This window comes from Schistocerca piceifrons, chromosome 3 (genome assembly GCF_021461385.2).
Source record: "Schistocerca piceifrons isolate TAMUIC-IGC-003096 chromosome 3, iqSchPice1.1, whole genome shotgun sequence".
In the NCBI taxonomy this organism is placed as follows: Eukaryota; Metazoa; Arthropoda; class Insecta; order Orthoptera; family Acrididae; genus Schistocerca; species Schistocerca piceifrons.
Genome location: NC_060140.1, coordinates 703870632 through 703891891, shown reverse-complemented (window position 1 = coordinate 703891891; position 21260 = coordinate 703870632). Strand labels below are relative to the sequence as shown.

The following is a 21260-nucleotide window of genomic DNA, read 5'->3' as shown; positions in this document are numbered from 1 at the left end:
TTTTATTGTGTATTACTCTTGAAAATATATCAATTACGTATGTGGCAGTAGCACTTTGATTAGTGTCATCCATAAATGGCCAGTTTTCTATGCCCGACATTCTCCTAAGTGGCTGGGCTTCACAGTGTTAACGCACATTAAAATTTACATCACTTTAGTCAAGTCCACACCACCAAAAGACTTTCCTAAATTAATAAAGCCTACAAACAGTAATGATTTAATTTTATTCTCAGAATATTCACTTTAAGTAAATTATGCGTGTTTTATATTTACCAAGTTTCTTCAACACAGTATTAACAACAAGAAAGTGGTGGGCACCTCACTAAAACTCTAGTCCACCCTATAGCTCTGGCAGCAATACCTGTGCTGTTCCACATAGCATTTATTCGCACGCTGTCCCTAAATGTGCAGTACTGAGTTTACTTTACAGGACAAAAGTAACCTCAAAATATGTCCATTTGTTTCACATATTCTACTGTGAGAAACAAACACACCATGCTCAAAAACCACACGCATAATAAAAACTAATCACAATTATTACATAAGTGATAAAGTGTGAAAAAATCACACTGAAGTAGACAGCAAATCAATCTACTACATCTGTGGAACTGAAAACAGTCTTTGCTCACAAGAATTTTTCCCCCCCTTTATTTCATGACTAGTTTCAATCTAAGAGATCACATCAGATGCGCCTGTCTTCCTAAACCAGTACACAAAACATAAGAAGCCTGTGCCTATCTTGCCAACAAGTCTGTTATGTTTTGCTTACTAGTTTAGGAAGATAGATGTATCTGATGATGATCTCGTACAACATCAAATTCAAACATGAAGTAAAGGGAAAAAACTGCTGTAAACATAGAGTGCTCTCAATTCAACATATTACATAACTAACTTTAAGTATTTTCCACAGAAGATTGTGGTTATCGGCACCTACAATGACAGTGCAAGATGACAATGGCAAACACAAAAAGAAAACATAAACATGTTTGCTCACTGGTTATCACTACTGTAGCTGTCCTGTAAATAACTGGTTGTCAATCGTTTTCCTATTCACATCCAAATATAATGAGTGAATCATTATACACCTTTGCTTGCCAATAACTATCTTGTAAGGACAAGTTTGAAAGCACAATTTGTAGAAAAATAAATGCTAGATATTGGTCCTATAATGATGAATGTTAAGATAGCAAGGAAGTAATCACATAAATATTCCCGATAGCCTGTTTACTATCTTAACTGCAAATGATGGAGTGAGGGATAAATTTTGACATACACAAATTTTTTTCTTGTATTATGGTGAGGACATCTTTGAAAACTAATTACAAAATATGAGGATATTCAGTTGGACAGTAGCTCTTCTGACAAAGGAAAGACAACATTATTAATCCTTGTGCTAGTGTGGTGCATCATTCATCTCCCCCTCCCCTCCCCAAATGTCTTCACCTTACGGAAAGACCCACACACATCCCAACCCCTTCCACTATTTTTACACACAAATTAAGACATTTTCGGTAGTGTATATACACACAAATAACACAAAAAGTAAGAAATTCCACACTGCTATGAGGAATTCCTGCAATAGAACACACAGAGTTTAAGGTTTTCAAATTTGGGGTCTATGACTCTTGACGTTTTCAGTTCTATAAAATGCCTGCAAAAAATGGTTTTGCGCGGTTGTTTCAAATATGTTATGCATTGCAAATAGTTTTTTCTGACAAGTGTTCACAGAGCGAATGGCACAGTTCCTTTGAAGAAAGTTGATATTATTTCTCACAAATACCATGGGCTAGCACATTTGCAGGGTTGGCAAAATCAGAATTTCAAGACACTTTTGCACAGCAACACTGAAAATGATTCTTTGAAAATGGACAGAGTTGTCTGAAAACATAAGTGAAAACAAGCAAGTAAATGAACTTTCCTCATTCTGAGTCTGTAGAGATATTTTTATAATACACTCCTGGAAATGGAAAAAAGAACACATTGACACCGGTGTGTCAGACCCACCATACTTGCTCCGGACACTGCGAGAGGGCTGTACAAGCAATGATCACACGCACGGCACAGCGGACACACCAGGAACCGCGGTGTTGGCCGTCGAATGGCGCTAGCTGCGCAGCATTTGTGCACCGCCGCCGTCAGTGTCAGCCAGTTTGCCGTGGCATACGGAGCTCCATCGCAGTCTTTAACACTGGTAGCATGCCGCGACAGCGTGGACGTGAACCGTATGTGCAGTTGACGGACTTTGAGCCAGGGCGTATAGTGGGCATGCGGGAGGCCGGGTGGACGTACTGCCGAATTGCTCAACACGTGGGGAGTGAGGTCTCCACAGTACATCGATGTTGTCGCCAGTGGTCGGCGGAAAGTGCACGTGCCCGTCGACCTGGGACCGGACCGCAGCGACGCACGGATGCACGCCAAGATCGTAGGATCCTACGCAGTGCCGTAGGGGACCGCACCGCCACTTCCCAGCAAATTAGGGACACTGTTGCTCCTGGGGTATCGGCGAGGACCATTCGCAACCGTCTCCATGAAGCTGGGCTACGGTCCCGCACACCGTTAGGCCGTCTTCCGCTCACGCCCCAACATCGTGCAGCCCGCCTCCAGTGGTGTCGCGACAGGCGTGAATGGAGGGACGAATGGAGACGTGTCGTCTTCAGCGATGAGAGTCGCTTCTGCCTTGGTGCCAATGATGGTCGTATGCATGTTTGGCGCCGTGCAGGTGAGCGCCACAATCAGGACTGCATACGACCGAGGCACACAGGGCCAACACCCGGCATCATGGTGTGGGGAGCGATCTCCTACACTGGCCGCACACCACTGGTGATCGTCGAGGGGACATTGAATAGTGCACAGTACATCCAAACCGTCATCGAACCCATCGTTCTACCATTCCTAGACCGGCAAGGGAACTTGCTGTTCCAACAGGACAATGCACGTCCGCATGTATCCCGTGCCACCCAACGTGCTCTAGAAGGTGTAAGTCAACTACCCTGGCCAGCAAGATCTCCGGATCTGTCCCCCATTGAGCATGTTTGGGACTGGATGAAGCGTCGTCTCACGCGGTCTGCACGTCCAGCACGAACGCTGGTCCAACTGAGGCGCCAGGTGGAAATGGCATGGCAAGCTGTTCCACAGGACTACATCCAGCATCTCTACGATCGTCTCCATGGGAGAATAGAAGCCTGCATTGCTGCGAAAGGTGGATATACACTGTACTAGTGCCGACATTGTGCATGCTCTGTTGCCTGTGTCTATGTGCCTGTGGTTCTGTCAGTGTGATCATGTGATGTATCTGACCCCAGGAATGTGTCAATAAAGTTTCCCCTTCCTGGGACAATGAATTCACGGTGTTCTTATTTCAATTTCCAGGAGTGTATACTGCAGTACTCAGTTTCTGCACAAGGTTCAGAATGTGCTATTCTCAAGAAAGATTTTCACCTTCTTTCAGCCCTACAAATTTAATAAGCTTCACTGATTATTTCATCACCTCATGACAATAAAATATTGCTTAGATGTGACTGCAAAATATTGGTGAACTTATCCACATTCTGTAATGCCCCTTCTACTCTCACACAACACTGTGGCATCATACACGTAACTAAACATTTGCTACATCAAAGAAGGTAGCTTAAATCTTCAGTTTATCATCCAACTCCCCAAGTACACCACAAACATGAATAAATTACCTCCCCTACTTAGAATCTTATCCTGCAGTCAAACTACTGGTCTGACACTGATCCCCTAATGAGCAAGTGTGGGATACGTTGGGAAGATGTATTGCAACACATCCAAATGCACCAACGACCATCCAGCAGTTGTCATCTGTGCTGGTGGAGCAATGGAATGCCCTAGCAGATAAACTCCTAATCAAATTGGTGACCAGGACAGAAACATGCTACAGAGGATCCACTGCTGCCTGTGACGATCACATATCCTATTAACAACCATTTCCCAACTTTTGTTATGTCCAGGAGACGTGTGTGTGTGTGTGTGTGTGTGTGTGTGTGTGTGTGTGTGTGTGTGTGTGTGTGTGTGTGTGTGTTTGCCTCATAAGCAAACTAATCAGAGAAAGCTGAAGTTAGTATAACAATGCTGGAAACTATCATACAATTTAAAAGATCAGCATATAGATCAACTCCGCAAATAGTTTGTTATCCAGACATCTGTGTATTGGAAAGGAAGCAACTAAAAAGGAACTTAGGCCAAAATAAGTCAGGAAAATAAACATAGTAAGGGTTAAAAAAAAAAACCTTTTGAAGCAAGAGTTTCCATCATGACCTACTGCTTCTCTGAGAGCAAGTATGTATGATAAAATTCTGCCCATGTGAAGCTACAAACATAGCCTCCAATAGTACTGTCAGTTTGATCAACAGGTTTTTAACATACTGTTTGATGACAGACTACACTGCCTGGATATATTTCACTTACTAACAAGCATCTAAGAGTAACAGCGAATGCTGAGATGAAAAAGGATATACAGATCAGCCCTGACTATGACCTGATTACCAAAGTGGTTTATATAGATTCTGATTGTGGTAACGTTATCTCAATGTGTCACTGGTCTTCAATGTGTCACTACATAGTGCTAGGATTCAACCAAGAGCTCAACAGTGTTGTTACCTTTAGACAGAGATGAACCATGAGAATGGGGCATATTTGGACTGGCCAGCATGATATCATCTAACACACTGAACGGATGTTAGAACTATAAGGGGTGTTGAAAAAGAAACAAACCGGAGTTGGAACGCGCAAACCACTGACAGGAGGGTAATATCGAGGTGTGTGTAACGATGTGTGGTTTCAGCCAGAGTGTGGAAGTTCACAGCCTGTCGCCAGAGGGTACGCGTGCATGTCACATGACTATACAGAGTTAGCAGCAGCATGTATCAATCGTCCAAAGCTGCCAGTCGCATTGCAAACAGTGACACAGCCGCATCAACAGAAGGGCAAAGAAGTGTTGTTCATTTCCTGACAGCAGAAGGAGTAGGAGGAAAGGACATTCATCAACGAATGTCACAAGTGTACAGCGAATACTGCACGTCCCTTGCAAGGGTCAAGGCATGGCACAAGTGCGTCACGGAAGGACAGGAGTCGTTAGCCAATGACGCACCATCTGGAACACCACACTGCATTACCGATGACGTTGTCAAGCTGGTGGATGCACTCATTACCCAGGACCGACGAGTGGTAGTGAAAGCCATAGCCGCCGTGGTTGGGTGAGTGTTGGAAGTGTTCACACCACCATGAAGGAACGACTGCACATGTGCAAATAGTGTGCCCAATGGGCGTCCCACAGTCTTCAACCATACCAGAAAGCATGTCGAATGGTCCACTGTCTTGCTCACTGCAGCTCTTTGCTCGGGAACGGAATGCATTTCTGGTACGAGTGGTGGCTGGAGATGAGTCATGGTGTCATCACTTCGAACCAGAATCAAAACACAAAATCTACAGTGGAAGCATCCAGCATCACAACCACAAAAAAAAAAAAAAAAAAAAAAAAAAAAAAAAAAAAAAAAAAAAAAAAACCAAGGCCATCCATACGAATGCAGGAAAGGTTAGGCTGACGTTCTTCTTTGACCAAGATGGCCCCCTTCTGATTCACTTCCTGCAGCATGGGACAACAGTGAATGTCCAGTGTTACTCCCAAACCTTGACCGCCCTTCGCCAAGTGATCAAATCAAAACAACCAGGCAATCTCACCCATGGCATCATTCTAGTCCATGACAATGCAACACCTCATACAGCCAACGCAGTCACAGCACTCCTGCAGAAATTCAAATGGGAGGTTCTCGGCCACCCTCCATACAGTCCAGAACTATCTCCCTGTGATTACACCATTTCTGGTCAACTTAAAAAGGTTCTAAGGGGCAAACAGTTCACCTTGGACAATAATGTCCAGCTGTATGTGCGGAACTGGTTAACATCGCAGTCCTGGGAATTTTACGAGACAGCCTTTCACTGACTCCTGTCACAGTGGGACAAGTGTTTCAACAAGCAGGGTCAATACTTCTAACATACAGGTACTGGTTTCTGTAATTATGCCTCTGGTTCATTTCTTTTTTAATGCCCCTTATATAAGAAATCTTGTGAAATGGAAATATTGCAAAGGCAACAAAGTGAAAATAAAGACAATGCTGTTCTCATTCATTCAGCATAGATGAGCTGTTTACAAGCTGAAACAATGCAGCTGCAGCTGGCAAGTATTGATATGGTAATTGTCTTTGACTACTGGGGTCCAGGCATACTAAATTTTCTGACAACAGTAACAATAAACATTTCTTTTCTTTCACATATTATTTTAAAGACCAATATAAATACATTTCATGGATGTTAGGTTTCTGACACAAGCGAGTGGGGTTATTAATGTACCAACAGCAGTAAGCTTCTTATGTAGTATAATTTCAGCATTATAACTCAAGTAATATGGGATTACCGAAAATTGTAGCACCACAGCTACATTCACACTCTGCAAACCATTGTGAAGTGCATGGCAGAGGTGATGTCCCACTGTAGCAATTATTAGGGTTTCTTCTCATTCCAATTATATATGGAAAGCAGGAAAGGCCTCTTTGTGTGCTGTAATTATTATAATCTTGTCCTCATGATCCCTATGCAACTGATATACAAGGGGTTTGTAGTATTTTCCTAGAGTCAGTGTCTAAAGCGTTCTTGAAACACTGTTAGCAGACTTTCTTGGGACTTGAAGAGCCTATCAGTTCAGTTCCTCCAGTATCTCTGTGACACCCTCGCATGGGTCAGACAGACCTGTGATCATTTGTGCTGCCCTTCTCTGCATACGTTCAGTATCCCCTAATAGTCCTAATTGGTACAAGTTCCACGCACTTCAGCATTAGTCTAGAATGGGTCGCACAAGTGATTTGTAGGCAATCACTTTTGTGGACTGATTGCAGTTCCCCAGTGTTCTACCAATAAACCGAAGTCTACCACCTGCTTCACCCATGACTGAATCTATGTGATCATTCCATTTCATATCCCTACAAAGTGTTATACCCAGGTACAGTGTGTAAACTTTTAGATGGCAGACCTCTCCCTAGTCCTGAATCGGTATAAGTCGGTAAACGTCGGGAGGCTTCGGTAGGCACGCAGTTTAGACTGCTGCCAACATTATGTAGCTGACTGTGTTGTACAGGGTAGCCATTGTCGTCTGCTTCATTATTGTTTTGCGCTGTACTGTTCTGCGTGTTTTTATTGTGCAGTTCTGCTAAACATTATCAAAATGAGTGAAGAGGCAGTTGCTGGTTCATCTCGGGAGTAGCCAACAACCCCTACCGGTAGGCCTACGGTTAGAAGAAGCTTTTCGTCTGCTTTCGTGTAAGCGTGACGCGCAAATTGTAGTGCCAGCACTGCAACTGGTAGGTGTGCCTTCCCCCCCCCCCCCCCCCCCCCAAAAGGGTCCACTCCTCTCTGTTCGCCAGCCAATGCTTGCTTTCTCCTCTCCCCGCACTCCCCTCACAGCTCTGCCGTCTTACAGTTAACACACTGTATACATATGAGCTGCCCGATTCCAACTGTAGCTCATTGAAATTGTGGTCATAGCATACCAGGTGGTGGTTTTTTTTTGACATAGTCCAAATCAGTTCAGGCAGGCTAGGAAAAAATCTTATCTTCATAGTCTCAGATGTTATTAAATTTAGCATATGTTAAAATGTAGGACTAAGTAAGGAACATATATTTTTTTGTTTTCTCCAAAAAAATTTCTGCTCCGAGGTACAGCCCTCCAAAGATGACACTGCACATACCGTTTTGAAGATGCGAATTTTGGAAAAACATTTAAAATGCTGTATCTCTGGAACAGTTCTACATTTTTTTTTTTATTTGAAAGGTAATTGCTTTATGATTACAAAGAAATCCTCCATTTGGACTTATCTGTCAAAGTTCTTTTACTATAATGTTCTGAACTTTTTTTATAATATGTGGATTTTTTTTTTCAAAAATGTCAATCCATAAAATTGTGATTTTTTTTCTGTTGATTAGTACCATATACACTCCTGGAAATGGAAAAAAGAACACATTGACACCGGTGTGTCAGACCCACCATACTTGCTCCGGACACTGCGAGAGGGCTGTACAAGCAATGATCACACGCACGGCACAGCGGACACACCAGGAACCGCGGTGTTGGCCGTCGAATGGCGCTAGCTGCGCAGCATTTGTGCACCGCCGCCGTCAGTGTCAGCCAGTTTGCCGTGGCATACAGAGCTCCATCGCAGTCTTTAACACTGGTAGCATGCCGCGACAGCGTGGACGTGAACCGTATGTGCAGTTGACGGACTTTGAGCGAGGGCGTGTAGTGGGCATGCGGGAGGCCGGGTGGACGTACTGCCGAATTGCTCAACACGTGGGGCGTGAGGTCTCCACAGTACATCGATGTTGTCGCCAGTGGTCGGCGGAAGGTGCACGTGCCCGTCGACCTGGAACCGGACCGCAGCGACGCACGGATGCACGCCAAGACCGTAGGATCCTACGCAGTGCCGTAGGGGACCGCACCGCCACTTCCCAGCAAATTAGGGACACTGTTGCTCCTGGGGTATCGGCGAGGACCATTCGCAACCGTCTCCATGAAGCTGGGCTACGGTCCCGCACACCGTTAGGCCGTCTTCCGCTCACGCCCCAACATCGTGCAGCCCGCCTCCAGTGGTGTCGCGACAGGCGTGAATGGAGGGACGAATGGAGACGTGTCGTCTTCAGCGATGAGAGTCGCTTCTGCCTTGGTGCCAATGATGGTCGTATGCGTGTTTGGTGCCGTGCAGGTGAGCGCCACAATCAGGACTGCATACTACCGAGGCACACAGGGCCAACACCCAGCATCATGGTGTGGGGAGCGATCTCCTACACTGGCCGTACACCACTGGTGATCGTCGAGGGGACACTGAATAGTGCACGTTACATCCAAACTGTCATCGAACCTATCGTTCTACCATTCCTAGACCGGCAAGGGAACTTGCTGTTCCAACAGGACAATGCAAGTCCGCATGTATCCCGTGCCACCCAACGTGCTCTAGAAGGTGTAAGTCAACTACCCTGGCCAGCAAGATCTCCGGATCTGTCCCCCATTGAGCATGTTTGGGACTGGATGAAGCGTCGTCTCACGCGGTCTGCACGTCCAGCACGAACGCTGGTCCAACTGAGGCGCAGGTGGAAATGGCATGGCAAGCCGTTCCACAGGACTACATCCAGCATCTCTACGATCGTCTCCATGGGAGAATAGCAGCCTGCATTGCTGCGAAAGGTGGATATACACTGTACTAGTGCCGACATTGTGCATGCTCTGTTGCCTGTGTCTATGTGCCTGTGGTTCTGTCAGTGTGATCATGTGATGTATCTGACCCAAGGAATGTGTCAATAAAGTTTCCCCTTCCTGGGACAATGAATTCACGGTGTTCTTATTTCAATTTCCAGGAGTGTAGTTCAACATTTCGTGAAAAGGAGAGCTTTTAGGTTGAACAGGTTTTATAAACAATTGAAATTTTTGCCATACATAATACCTGTTTTATTAACACATTATCACATAACACGCTCATAAAAATCAAAACCTACCCTAATTTAACACAATTTTAGTTTTGAAAGACGAGTAAGAGACTCATTTCTCAAGCACTTTAAATGGTTCCAAAATTTATGAGAAAGGTCCAAAGACTTAAAGGTTTCAATTTACACAACTTCTGTGCACTGTTTTGTACTGAAATTATCCAGTCAATGAACTACAAATGTGTTCCACTGCTTCTGTATCTTCCTTTGATATAGAGTGATGCATTCCTGTTGAACCAATAGGAACTGGAGCACTTACAATTTGCAAAACATTGTGAACAGGAAGTGAGCACTAATGGCGTTGTTGCTGCCTTTCAGCTGGAAACCTATATCCAGCAGCTGGTCCAAGTGGTAGCACAAAGTTCACTACAGTTTCGTTTAACTCATAACTGGTGTCTATAACCTCTGCAATCCATTAGTCACAGTCATACTCAAATGCCACAAACATTCCCCTTTTCAGATTGTGAATATGAATATTATCCTGCTGTTTCTGAGGTGTTGACCAAATGAACAAAATTTCTTCTTTCTTGCTCTTTAAAGTGCATCCAATACGAGTTTGCCCATCACTTTCAGTCCAAAAATGTGTCTTCCTAATTCCTTTTACAAGAGTAGTTTGTTTGGACCATTCTTCTTTTTTCTGTTCACAGAATTCTTCGATTTCCTCTTTGGACAAAAGAATGAGGGCTGTGGATGTGTAAGATTTCATGACTCTTGTAAAATCCTCTGCATTCTGAATCGCAGCTGTATTTGGTCTGGAAAGATTATGTTTTGCTTCAGCAGGCTGCCTATACCATCACAAGGCCCCTTCCAATGACCAGTAGCACTGTATACCCATTCAGTTGGCGCAAGCGACTTACTCAATTCTAACAGCTGGTAATGATTTTTAAAATAACTAGGAGCACCATCATAAATAATGATAATCTTCACTGCCTCTGTTTGCAGTCGAATTTTGCGCATTGCTAGCAAGGCATGTGCTGAGTCATGTCTTGTCACTTACAACCGCAACACCTCTGCTCTTGTTTTGAAAGTATGTCACTCCTGTAAAAATTTAAACCTGGTCATTACTCCAATGATACCCTTGTACTTCTTGTGGGAAAATAACAGACCAGTTCTCTGCAAAATCACAGTGAAGCACGAAACGTAGTTCTTTAGCTTGTACACACCCTTTCACTTCTGCATTGTGTTACTGTTGCAATTTCTTCAGATGCTGGTGTGTTACTGCTTTCACTGACCATTTACCAAGTTCATCAACGAAACTGTCAAAGGCAACAGTTTTCTCAATTAGTTTATTTTCCTCCCATGTTGCATATTTCTGCAGAGTTATCTGCTACATCTTCCAGGCCAAGTGTCCGTAAAGACAGTCCTCCCTTTCCAGGGCAGTCACCATATTCTTGAAACAAATGTCTTTCGCTTTACGTCACAGACTACTAATGACTTCACAAACCCAACCAAGGTGTCAAATGTCATGTGCTCCAGTAAGTTCTTCAAAGTTATCATACAAAGTTAAAAATTCGCACAGTACACACGCAAACAGACATCTCTAGGTGGGTGTGGAACTACCCACTTAGTGTATCAAATCTTGATCTTCCAATATGTGAAGTTGTATAGCTGCTCTTATATATTGCAAAAGCTTCTTTAATACTGCGAGTCATGTGCCTCTTCACTTTCACAACTTTTTGACCCTCAACTGTTGCAGTTATAGTGTTTTTTTTTTTTTTTTGTTGGCACTCTGACGAGAACAGTCCCAGTTATGTTCCAGATGAAATGACTGCACTATATGAACTTGAGCTGCCTCTACAGGATGACCATAATAGGGATCTGGTCTTCTAAAGACTTCTTTTACAGACCTCACATTTCTTGATTTGTCTACTGTGTACTTTGATACCGATGGAACATGGTTCAAAATTGTTTTCCTTGAAAATGTCTCTGAAATAATAGTTAAAACATGTACCTTTTCACTGTAGAATGCACAATATTCAACAGCTGAACTGATATTTGTGAAAAATTCCTGGCAAGAGGGGCAAGAGTGCTTTGGTTCATTTTCTTCTGAAGATGGAATTTCTACTTTGAAGTGTGTGGTTAGTTATGCTGTAGTGTATTCATCCATATCTTTAGTAATTTTTCTGCGCTTTCCTGATGGTTAGAGCTTATGACTCAACTTCAATTACCATGGTTCCTTAACAGGACTAACACCTAACTCTGTAGCTGACTGATTCAGGGTATTTAATTCTTCCTCCATTGATGCAAAATCTGCATTGTCTGCACCATGGGAGGCTTTACCTTGTTCAGACACTATCATTGTTGTTATTCTGTCAAAACATTTAGAACACAAAAAGTTGTCACTGGAAACATCTTCATTTGAAATACAGTCTCCAAATGATAACAGTTATTCCCAACCTGAATATAGTCTTTTTTTGTTTGTTTGTGTTATATATCACTCTTTTATGGATATGCAAATAATCAGCACACTTCACTCCCCTGTTGCCGCAGTCGGAAGACATTTCAAACACTCCTTTTCACAAAACACACTACAACTGTGTCAACTGGCAAATTCCTCACGAAAACAAAGAACTCACTGGATGGTCTTAAATTTCTTAAAGGCTCTTCAGTAAACAAATTGACACTGAACAACTACAATACAGAAACCTGCAATGAATGACCACAACTAAGAAACTGACAAGAAACTACAACAAAGCATAAGAAATATATGCAACGATGAAAATGAAAAGAAATAACTACAACAAAGAAACTGATAAGAAATAACTGCAAACGAAGACAATAGAAACAAACACTGTAACAAAGAAATTAGTAATAAACAACTTCAGTGTAGACATACATTACCCTTGAAAGTTAAAAAACATGATTTTTTGGAATAAAACCTCTCCAACTTACAAAGTGAACGCTCTCCTTTACAGGGAATATAGTACTACCTGGTATTAATCAACATGAAAAAAATCTACTTTTCTGGATTGGCATTTGCCAAAAAAAAAAAAAAAAAAAAAAAAATATTTTCTGTTAATTAAAAAAAATTGAAATGGCAACAGTAAAAGAATTTTGACAGATATGTCCAAACAGAGGATACCATTGTAATCATAAAGCGATTGTCTTTCAAATAAAAAAATAAAAAAAAACTTTAACAAAATATCTACAACTGTTAAGAATTTTTCTGAAATTCACATCTTAAAAATGGTGTTTGCATTGTCATCTTTGGAGGCAGGAATTTTTTTAGAGAAAACAAAAAAATGTGTGTTTCTTACTTACTCCTGAATTTTATCGCATGCTAAATTCAATAACATCCAAGAGTATGACAGTAACCCCTTTGCCTGAATGACACAGATTATGCCTTTTCCAGTTCGTGAAATGCACGATTTTACATTCCTGAACATTTAAAGCAATCTGCCGATCTTTGTATCACTATGAAATCCCATATATTTATGCAGCTTCTTTCGGACAGTAATTGATTACAGATAACTGCACCATCTGCAAAAAGTCTGACTTAACTATTAAAATTTTCCGCAACGTAGTTAATATACAACATGAATAGCAAGGTTCCAAAAGTACATTACTGGCCATTAAAATTGCTACACCAAGAAGAAATGCAGATGATAAACGGGTATTCATTGGACAAATATATTATACTAGAACTGACATGTGATTACATTTTAACGCAATTTGGGTGCATAGATCCTGAGAAATCAGTACCCAGAACAACCACCTCTGGCCGTAATAACAGCCTTGATACACCTGCGCATTGAGTCAAACAGAGCTTGGATGATGTGTACAGGTACGGCTGCCCATGCAGCTTCAACACCATACCACAGTTCATCAAGAGTAGTGACTGGCATATTGTGATGAGCCAGTTGCTTGATCACCATTGACCAGACGATTTCAATTGGTGAGAGATCTGGAGAATGTGCTGGCTAGGGCAGCAGTCGAACATTTTCTGTATCCAGAAAGGCCCGTACAGTACCTACAACATGCAGTCGTGCATTATCCTGCTGAAATGTAGGGTTTCGCAGGGATCAAATGAAGGGTAGAGCCATGGGTCGTAACACATCTGAAGTGTAACGTCCACTGTTCAAAGTGCTGTCAATGCGAACACGAGGTGACCGAGATGTGTAACCAATGGCATCCCATATCATCACTCCGGGTTATACGCCAGTATGGTGATGACGAATACACACTTCCAATGTGCGTTCACTGCGATGATGCCAAACATGGATACGACCATCATGATGCTGTAAACAGAACCAGGATTCATCCAAAAAAATGACGTTTTGCCATTTGTGCACCCAGGTTCATCGTTGAGTACACCATCGTAGGCGCTCCTGTCTGTGATGCAGTGTCAAAGGTAACCGTAGCCATGGTCTCCGAGCTGATAGTCCATGCTGCTGCAAACATCGTCGAACTGTTCAAGTAGATGGTTGTTGTCTTGGAAATGTCCCCATCTGTTGACTCAGGGATCGAGATATGGCTGCACGATCCGTTACAGCCATGCGGATAAGATGCCTGTCATCTCGACTGCTAGTGATAGTCCATTGGGATCAAGCACGGCGTTCTGTATTACCCTCCTGAACCCACCGATTCCATATTCTCGTAACAGTCATTGGATCTCGACTAACGCGAGCAGCAATGTCGTGATACCATAAACCGCTATCGTGATATGCTACAATCCGACCTTTATCAAAGTCGGAAACGTGATGGTACGCATTTCTCCTCCTTACACGAGGCATCACAACTACGTTTCACCAGGCAACGCTGGTCAACTGCTGTTTGTGTGTGAGAAATCTGTTGGAAACTTTCCTCATGACAGCACGTTGTAGGTGTCGCCACTGGTGCCAACCTTGTGTGAATGCTCTGAAAAGCTAATCATTTGCATATCACAGAATCTTCTTCCTGTCGGTTAAATTTTGCATCTGTAGCACGTCATCTTCATGGTGTAGCAATTTTATTGGCCAGTAGTGTACTTCCCTAAAGCACAACTGAAGCTACTTCTACGTCTGCTGATGACTATGATAGATTATAATCAGAAAAGGTGCTAACTCAACCACAAACTCAGTAGAGAATCTGATACAGCTTCCATCAGGCCTGGAACTTTGTTCAATTTTAACGATTTCAGCTGTTTCTCATTCCACTGACACTAACACTTACTTCATTCATATTTCAAGGGTACAAGGATTAAATTAGGGCACTCCTCCCATGATTTCTTTTCAAAAGGAACAGTCATAAACAGAGTTAAGAATTTCAGCTTTTGCTTTGGTACTCTCAATTTCAGTTCTTGCCTTATCCGCTAGTCAGGACACCAACTCTGATGCCACTAACAACCTTTACGTATGACCAGAATTTCTTTGGGTTTTGTGAAAGATCATTTGACACACACAGAATTTCACCCATGACATCATCCAGATGGTGGATATTACTACTTAAAGCTAATTCAATATGGTGACTATGCTGTCACACATTACCCATGCAACCAGACACAAACAACACGAATAATATGTAACTGCAGAAATAACATGAAACTAATGGGACATGCAGAAATGAGACAAACAAAAACCTCAACAATAAAAAAATGAAGAAAATGGATATCCAAAATTTCACTTGATCTGTATAGATGAAAATACCAAAAACCCATACATAATTCCAAAACTCGGTACAGGAAATTTCACTTGACATATATAGCTCAAACGAAGCCCACGATACCAACAGAACACAAATAACAGAACTAACTATTATCAAAACACAATCAAGTCAAAATAGCTACAACACACTCCCCAATATCTACCACCATGAGCTACTGAAGTACAGCAACTACCAAACCAAACCACAAACTCCTGAAAAAACTACTCCAATATAAATTTCAGTACCCACATCTCAAAGAAAATTATGTATATAAACACACTGCACTTCTCACAATAAATAACAAAAATCATAAAACGGCACTTATCGCGCAAACTAAGCTGACAAATAAATCTAGGATGGCAAGCGCGCACGCGCGCACACACACACACACACACACACACACACACACACACACACACAACATTAATGAACCAGGGACCTCTTCCAATCAACCTCCAAATATTGTCATGCCAGCACCACATGAACTTGTCCGATTCGAGAAGCAGCGAAAACGGCTAATTTCATAAATCCACCACACTGCTCACACTTCGCACATTCCATCGCAAGGCCATATAACTGGAGAAATTTAATTGTAGCAGCAAACCAACGATTCTAAAACCAAAAACAAATCAGTAGCCAATAACTAACGGCATTAAGATAACTCACTGACATGCCAACACAAACAAGCTCCCAAAACACTGAATAAGACCACTGCCACACTAACATCACTCACAAATAATTTAAAAATAGAAATATAACACCACAAAGTGTGCCACCATTTACGTCAATAGGCTGTCTGCAAACATGATCCATTTCAAAGATGCTGTGTTACTATGATAACAAACACACACAATTTACTTCATAGGTGAAAGCCAACAGGTGGTACCACAGTTTTCAGTTAAATGTAAACTATGTAATTTAGTGCAAGATATGTCTCTTGTGTCTTGTTCATTGTAGGTCTATAATGATGACAAATTCTTATCATCATCAGATGATCCCTGTATAAACAAATATGTAAATAATATATGTTCCATATGAGTAGCAGAGGAGAAAAGAACTATCTTTTCTAACAAAGTCAAAATTCATTCTGAACAGGAAATTTTTCATACAGGATACATGCATTATCCACAATATCTCGTTCAAAACCCCATAAGTGTATGGGTCGTAATTTCAGAGTTATATCTCACTATAAACTCAAAAATTCTGAATGTCACCTTCAGACTTGTCAGAATGTATGACTGAGAAATAATAAATGTGAAAATTTGTTTTATGAAAGAGAAAAGAGGTCTCAGGTAGTACAGGCATTCGATACAACTCAAAACAGACGTGAAGAAAACAGAACCATGTGAAAGGAAAATTACAGAAAGGCTGGGAAAAGGGTGAAGACATGAGATAGGCAACCAAGGCTGAAAATTTAGTGTACTGTAGTTAAAATCAATAACTACCAAGAAGACCAAACCTGGAAACAGTCTATGCTGAAATCCTGTGACCAGAGAAGAATTCTACAGTCAACGCAATTACAATGTAAATGCCCAACAAAACATGAGTCCAATGCTATATCAGTCTTTCTTAAACAACCGAGATTCAGAAACAGAAACGAAGTTGCAGGAAATTTTCCAGGATAAATTCACAGTTTGATGTTAACTGTCAATTTTTTTATATAAGCACTGGGTCCCTGAGGCTGTCACACACACAATCTATAATCCACATTGCACCAGTTTTCTTAGCCATTACATTCGACACCTATATGAACCGCTGAAAGGCCACAGTGTTTCACATCAACACACACAGTAAAGCCTAAAAAGTAACATTATTAACAGTTCACAATAAATCTAATAAAAACGTCTGACACTGCAGCAATCGTGTCTTCTTTTCTTTCTTCCTGCCCTGTTATCTGGTTTTTCAAACAGAAGAGCTATCTGATATGGACAAAAGCTGTATTATAATACTGTGAAAAATCATATGTCCAGATCCACCCACTGAGAAAAGATGAGACTTCATTCTTCGGCCACTGTAGAATCTCATCTAAAATGTGATGAGTACAATGAAGACCCCACATTTGGATAATATCTGGATTCCTACCCGTGGCATTACCCCAGAGTCTTACATCAGGAAGCTGCAAACTACAGTGTTTTCTTGTTCTGACAGTAACTAGTGATTGTACTTTTCTCCATTTGAAACAGTCCCCGATCCCAAAAAAGCAAGAATCACAGCAACATGACTCAGATCAGCTTCACCTGTTCATATGTCCTCTGTTCTGTCATCACTACTGTCATCCACTTCATGTTTCGAATTCATATTATCATCACAGACACCTCATAACCTGAATCAATGAGCTCCATCACGTTCATTCAAAAGGTATTTCTTCTAAAGGCATTTTGATGTTTCGATCATTTATTCTCAGAACTCACTGAGAATAACCCTTCTGTCCAGGCAGTTTTTAATCATGAGATGGACCTAGTAGAAGCTCCAGATTGTGCAAATTAATTATGAGACACTGTCAAGAACAACCATTATATATCACACCAGAATTTACGCAATAAACACAAAATGTTGAGAAACACATGTGACAGACAACAATCACACAACTGGTATCATGCATCTGAGAGATGTCACAGTGAGTTTACTGTGGAGTCACTGAAGGTCAAAAGTGTAATCGACACCCAGCATTCACAGCAAAAAGCAACCACTCCAAATGAAAGGTACATGGAGAGAAAAGCCAAGAAAGGGAATGGATGTTCAAAAATGGCTCTGAGCACTATGGGACTCAACTGCTGTGGTCATAAGTCCCCTAGAACTTAGAACTACTTAAACCTAACTAACCTAAGGACATCACACACATCCATGCCCGAGGCAGGATTCGAACCTGCGACCGTAGCGGTCGTGCGGTTCCAGACTGTAGCACCTTTAACCGCTCGGCCACTCCGGCCGGCCGGAATGGATGTTCACTAAGAAGTTTGACAGCTGTTTCAAGTATATATGATATAAGTCAAGAGTTAAGTCAATCAGTTGAGAACACAGAGAGCGAATCACCGAAAATCATCTGCTGTGACAGCTTATGACATTTTGGTACACACAGTACATCAACAAGACAGGGTAAATGTCTTCATCTACACTCTGCAAAATAATGTAATGTGCATGGCAGAGGGTACATCCTATTGTACCAGTTGTTATGGTTTCCTTCTGTTCTATTCACATATGGAATGCGGGAAAAATGATTGTTTGAATGCTTCTGTGTCTGCATTCATTAATCTAATCTTATCTCCACAATCCTGTGTGAGCAATACATAGAGTAGTAGCCTATATTCCTAGTCATCATTTAAAGCCGGCTCTTGAAACTTTAATAGACTTTCTCGGGATAGTTTATATCCATCTTCAGGAGCCCTTCAGTATCTCTGCGACACTCTCCCGAGAATTACACAAACCTGTGACAATTCGTGCTCCCCATCTCTGTAAATGTTCAATATCCTCTGTTAGTTCTATCTGGTATGGGTCCCACATACTTGAACAATGTTTTCCAGCTGGTGACACAAGTGATTACAAAGTAACAGTAAGATTAAAGAACGGAAGTAGCGCCGTACTGATCATGATTCAAAGTAATTTTTATTACACAGTAAATTAAAAAACTGTGTATTACCTAACTGACTAACGAGTACAACCAGGTCACTCAGATTCAGTGAATGTATTACCTTGCGGGAATGTGGAGCTGTTTACATCACAAATTTTATGTTCTGTAATTCATCTAATGGTGGCCTAAAAGTTTGTAGATGCCTTGACAAAGTTGTTTAACCGAAGTTTTAGTTTTTTCTTCCTCACTGTTGAACAAATTGGTAAAACTGGTTAAGCACAAAGAAATAATTTCTGCAGCTGTGCAGGTATTCTGTAATTACTAGGTATGGGCACGAAGCCAGAAGAGCCAGTCGTATTGTAGATGCCAAACAGTTGAAATTCTATCCTGTAACGCTAAACAATAATAAAAATGGGTGTGTTTATGTAACTTGCAAATAGTCACTTAATATTTATATTAGAAAAGCAACAATACCATTTCTTAACACAAATCAAGAGCAGTTACAATGCTGATTAACTTATTTAAAACACTTTGGTGACTTACGTCAAGCGCCTTTTGAATAATTTGTTTAACATCAGTTATGCTTCCATTATCTGTTATTTGGCCGACAGCTTCTTCAGAGAGATTCCTGAAAAATGGGAAAAAGAAACTGCCATGTGAGCGCTATTATGTTCTTCTAGAGGTTCACATGCATATAACGATAAAAAGCAATTTCACAGTACTGTTTTATGGTGTCCAATGGACTTGTAAACTTGTCAATTATTGCGAATTAAGGCATCATTAACAAGCAGTGAAAACTAACCACCCTCGTTCCTTAAGCGCTTCGGTGACTGCCATCTTCTGTGGTGATGTATTAGGACACAAATAAAAAGAACCGCCTACGGCGTACGAGGCATGTTAGCATCTTTGTACAAGTTAATCTGTTAACAAACATTTGTTCTGTTTATTCACAGTCCAAAAAAGCATACGTATTTGTTTTGATACGTATTTACACATAGCCCTGTATCAGCTCAGACAAGTACTACTTGCTTCCATATTTGGAAAGCAATCAGAGATATATTTCAATAATGATGTTCCGTCCTTTTCGTTGGAGGTTTGCGAGCAGTGTTCAGCGCGCTTTTACTACGAATAAATAACATCTACAACTGAGAGACTGAAATTATTTAAATGGTGATCAAAGTCCTGAAAACAAAAGTACCGCTTGTCTAAATGTTTTCAACAACGTGAAACGCAAATTTTACAATGCTCAAAGAGTCTACCTTTCATCATTCATGGATTCTTCAGGAAAGTAAGCAAATCCTGAAACGTGTACATGGATTGCATATCGGACGAGATCTGAACGAAAATTTTTTCTTTGGGGCGAAATATTTTTTAATTGGGTACATGTAAAGACTTTTGTCAGTTATTTAAATTGCCATGTAAAACCTTTTGCGCAAAGAAGTTTATGCCTATTTAACTACCAGGGACTTGAAAATGGAAGGAACTCAGTGTTACTGTATGATGAACGAACGTTAAAATAGTTCTAGTTTATCAGTATAGTGGAACTAAATACTGAAAGAGAATGAAGGAAAAGACCTATGTTAACCTTTTCACATATTATAGGACCTTTATACGACGAGAAACCATATCTTTGCTATGACGAATACCATGAACTATTTTCCCATATCAGTCAGGTGCATACGAAATATTATTCTTATTATAACTATTACTTAGTTATCATATAGGTTTAAATGGGGATTCATCCTGCCAGAAACAAATGTACACGATTACATTTAGCTATTCATCGCACAATTATTTGCGATCTAATTGCGAAGAAGGGTAATATCTTGAGCTGATTATTCATTATAAACGCTGCTATAATGAGGTGAAATCGAGGATTATTCATGTGAAGGGCTTTGATAGAGATCATTATAAACACTGTTATAATGAGGTGTACTCGAGAATTATTCATGTGAACGGATTTGATAGGGACTGCTTGAAACTGCTGATGAAATGTTTTTCCTAAGCACTTATAATCGTCAGCGTGAGCCTAATACAGATGGACAAAAGGGTTCTTTTCAGGGATCAGATTAGAACCTGCTAACTCACTGAAATGAAACAGCTTTTTTCGTTACTCATCGCTGACCATGCACATTCTGAAATCAATGAAAGGAACGCATGCTACCTTTTTACTTCAGAATCACTGTACCTATATTTTTAGCTTGTTTTAACCTGTTCTGAAGGAACATAGAAAGATGATTAATGATTCTGCGTTGTGTCCCTTGTAGTTTTAAAATTTCCGAATATTTCTAAATTTCGTTTGCAGTAGAAGTTACAAAAAAAATCACAACAAAGTACATTATTTCAATTAAGTTGTGAAATTATAAAAATAAAACTCTCTCCATTTCCTCTCATTTATATGGAAAACAAAATACAACATGAGTACTGTAGAACAATAGAAACTATTTTTCCACTTCTCTCTATTAGCTAGAGTCGTTGTCTATAATCAGCATAACAATATATGTCTAGTTCAAAAATCGCTGCA

At 41.0% G+C, this 21260-nt stretch overlaps 1 protein-coding gene across 1 annotated transcript in view; it reads right to left on the bottom strand.

Moving 5' to 3' along the window:
• The window catches only part of LOC124790063 (tudor domain-containing protein 3), a 147381-nt gene extending 127514 nt beyond the window's left edge, over positions 1–19867 (bottom strand). Inside the window, exons 1-2 of the mRNA XM_047257627.1 lie at positions 19539–19867; positions 19280–19364 (exon numbers count right to left, since the gene is read on the bottom strand). Coding sequence (XP_047113583.1) covers positions 19280–19364; positions 19539–19573 — 120 coding nt within the window. The 5' untranslated portion in view covers positions 19574–19867. The remainder of the gene's footprint in view (positions 1–19279; positions 19365–19538) is intronic.
• Positions 19868–21260: the final 1393 nt, after the last annotated feature.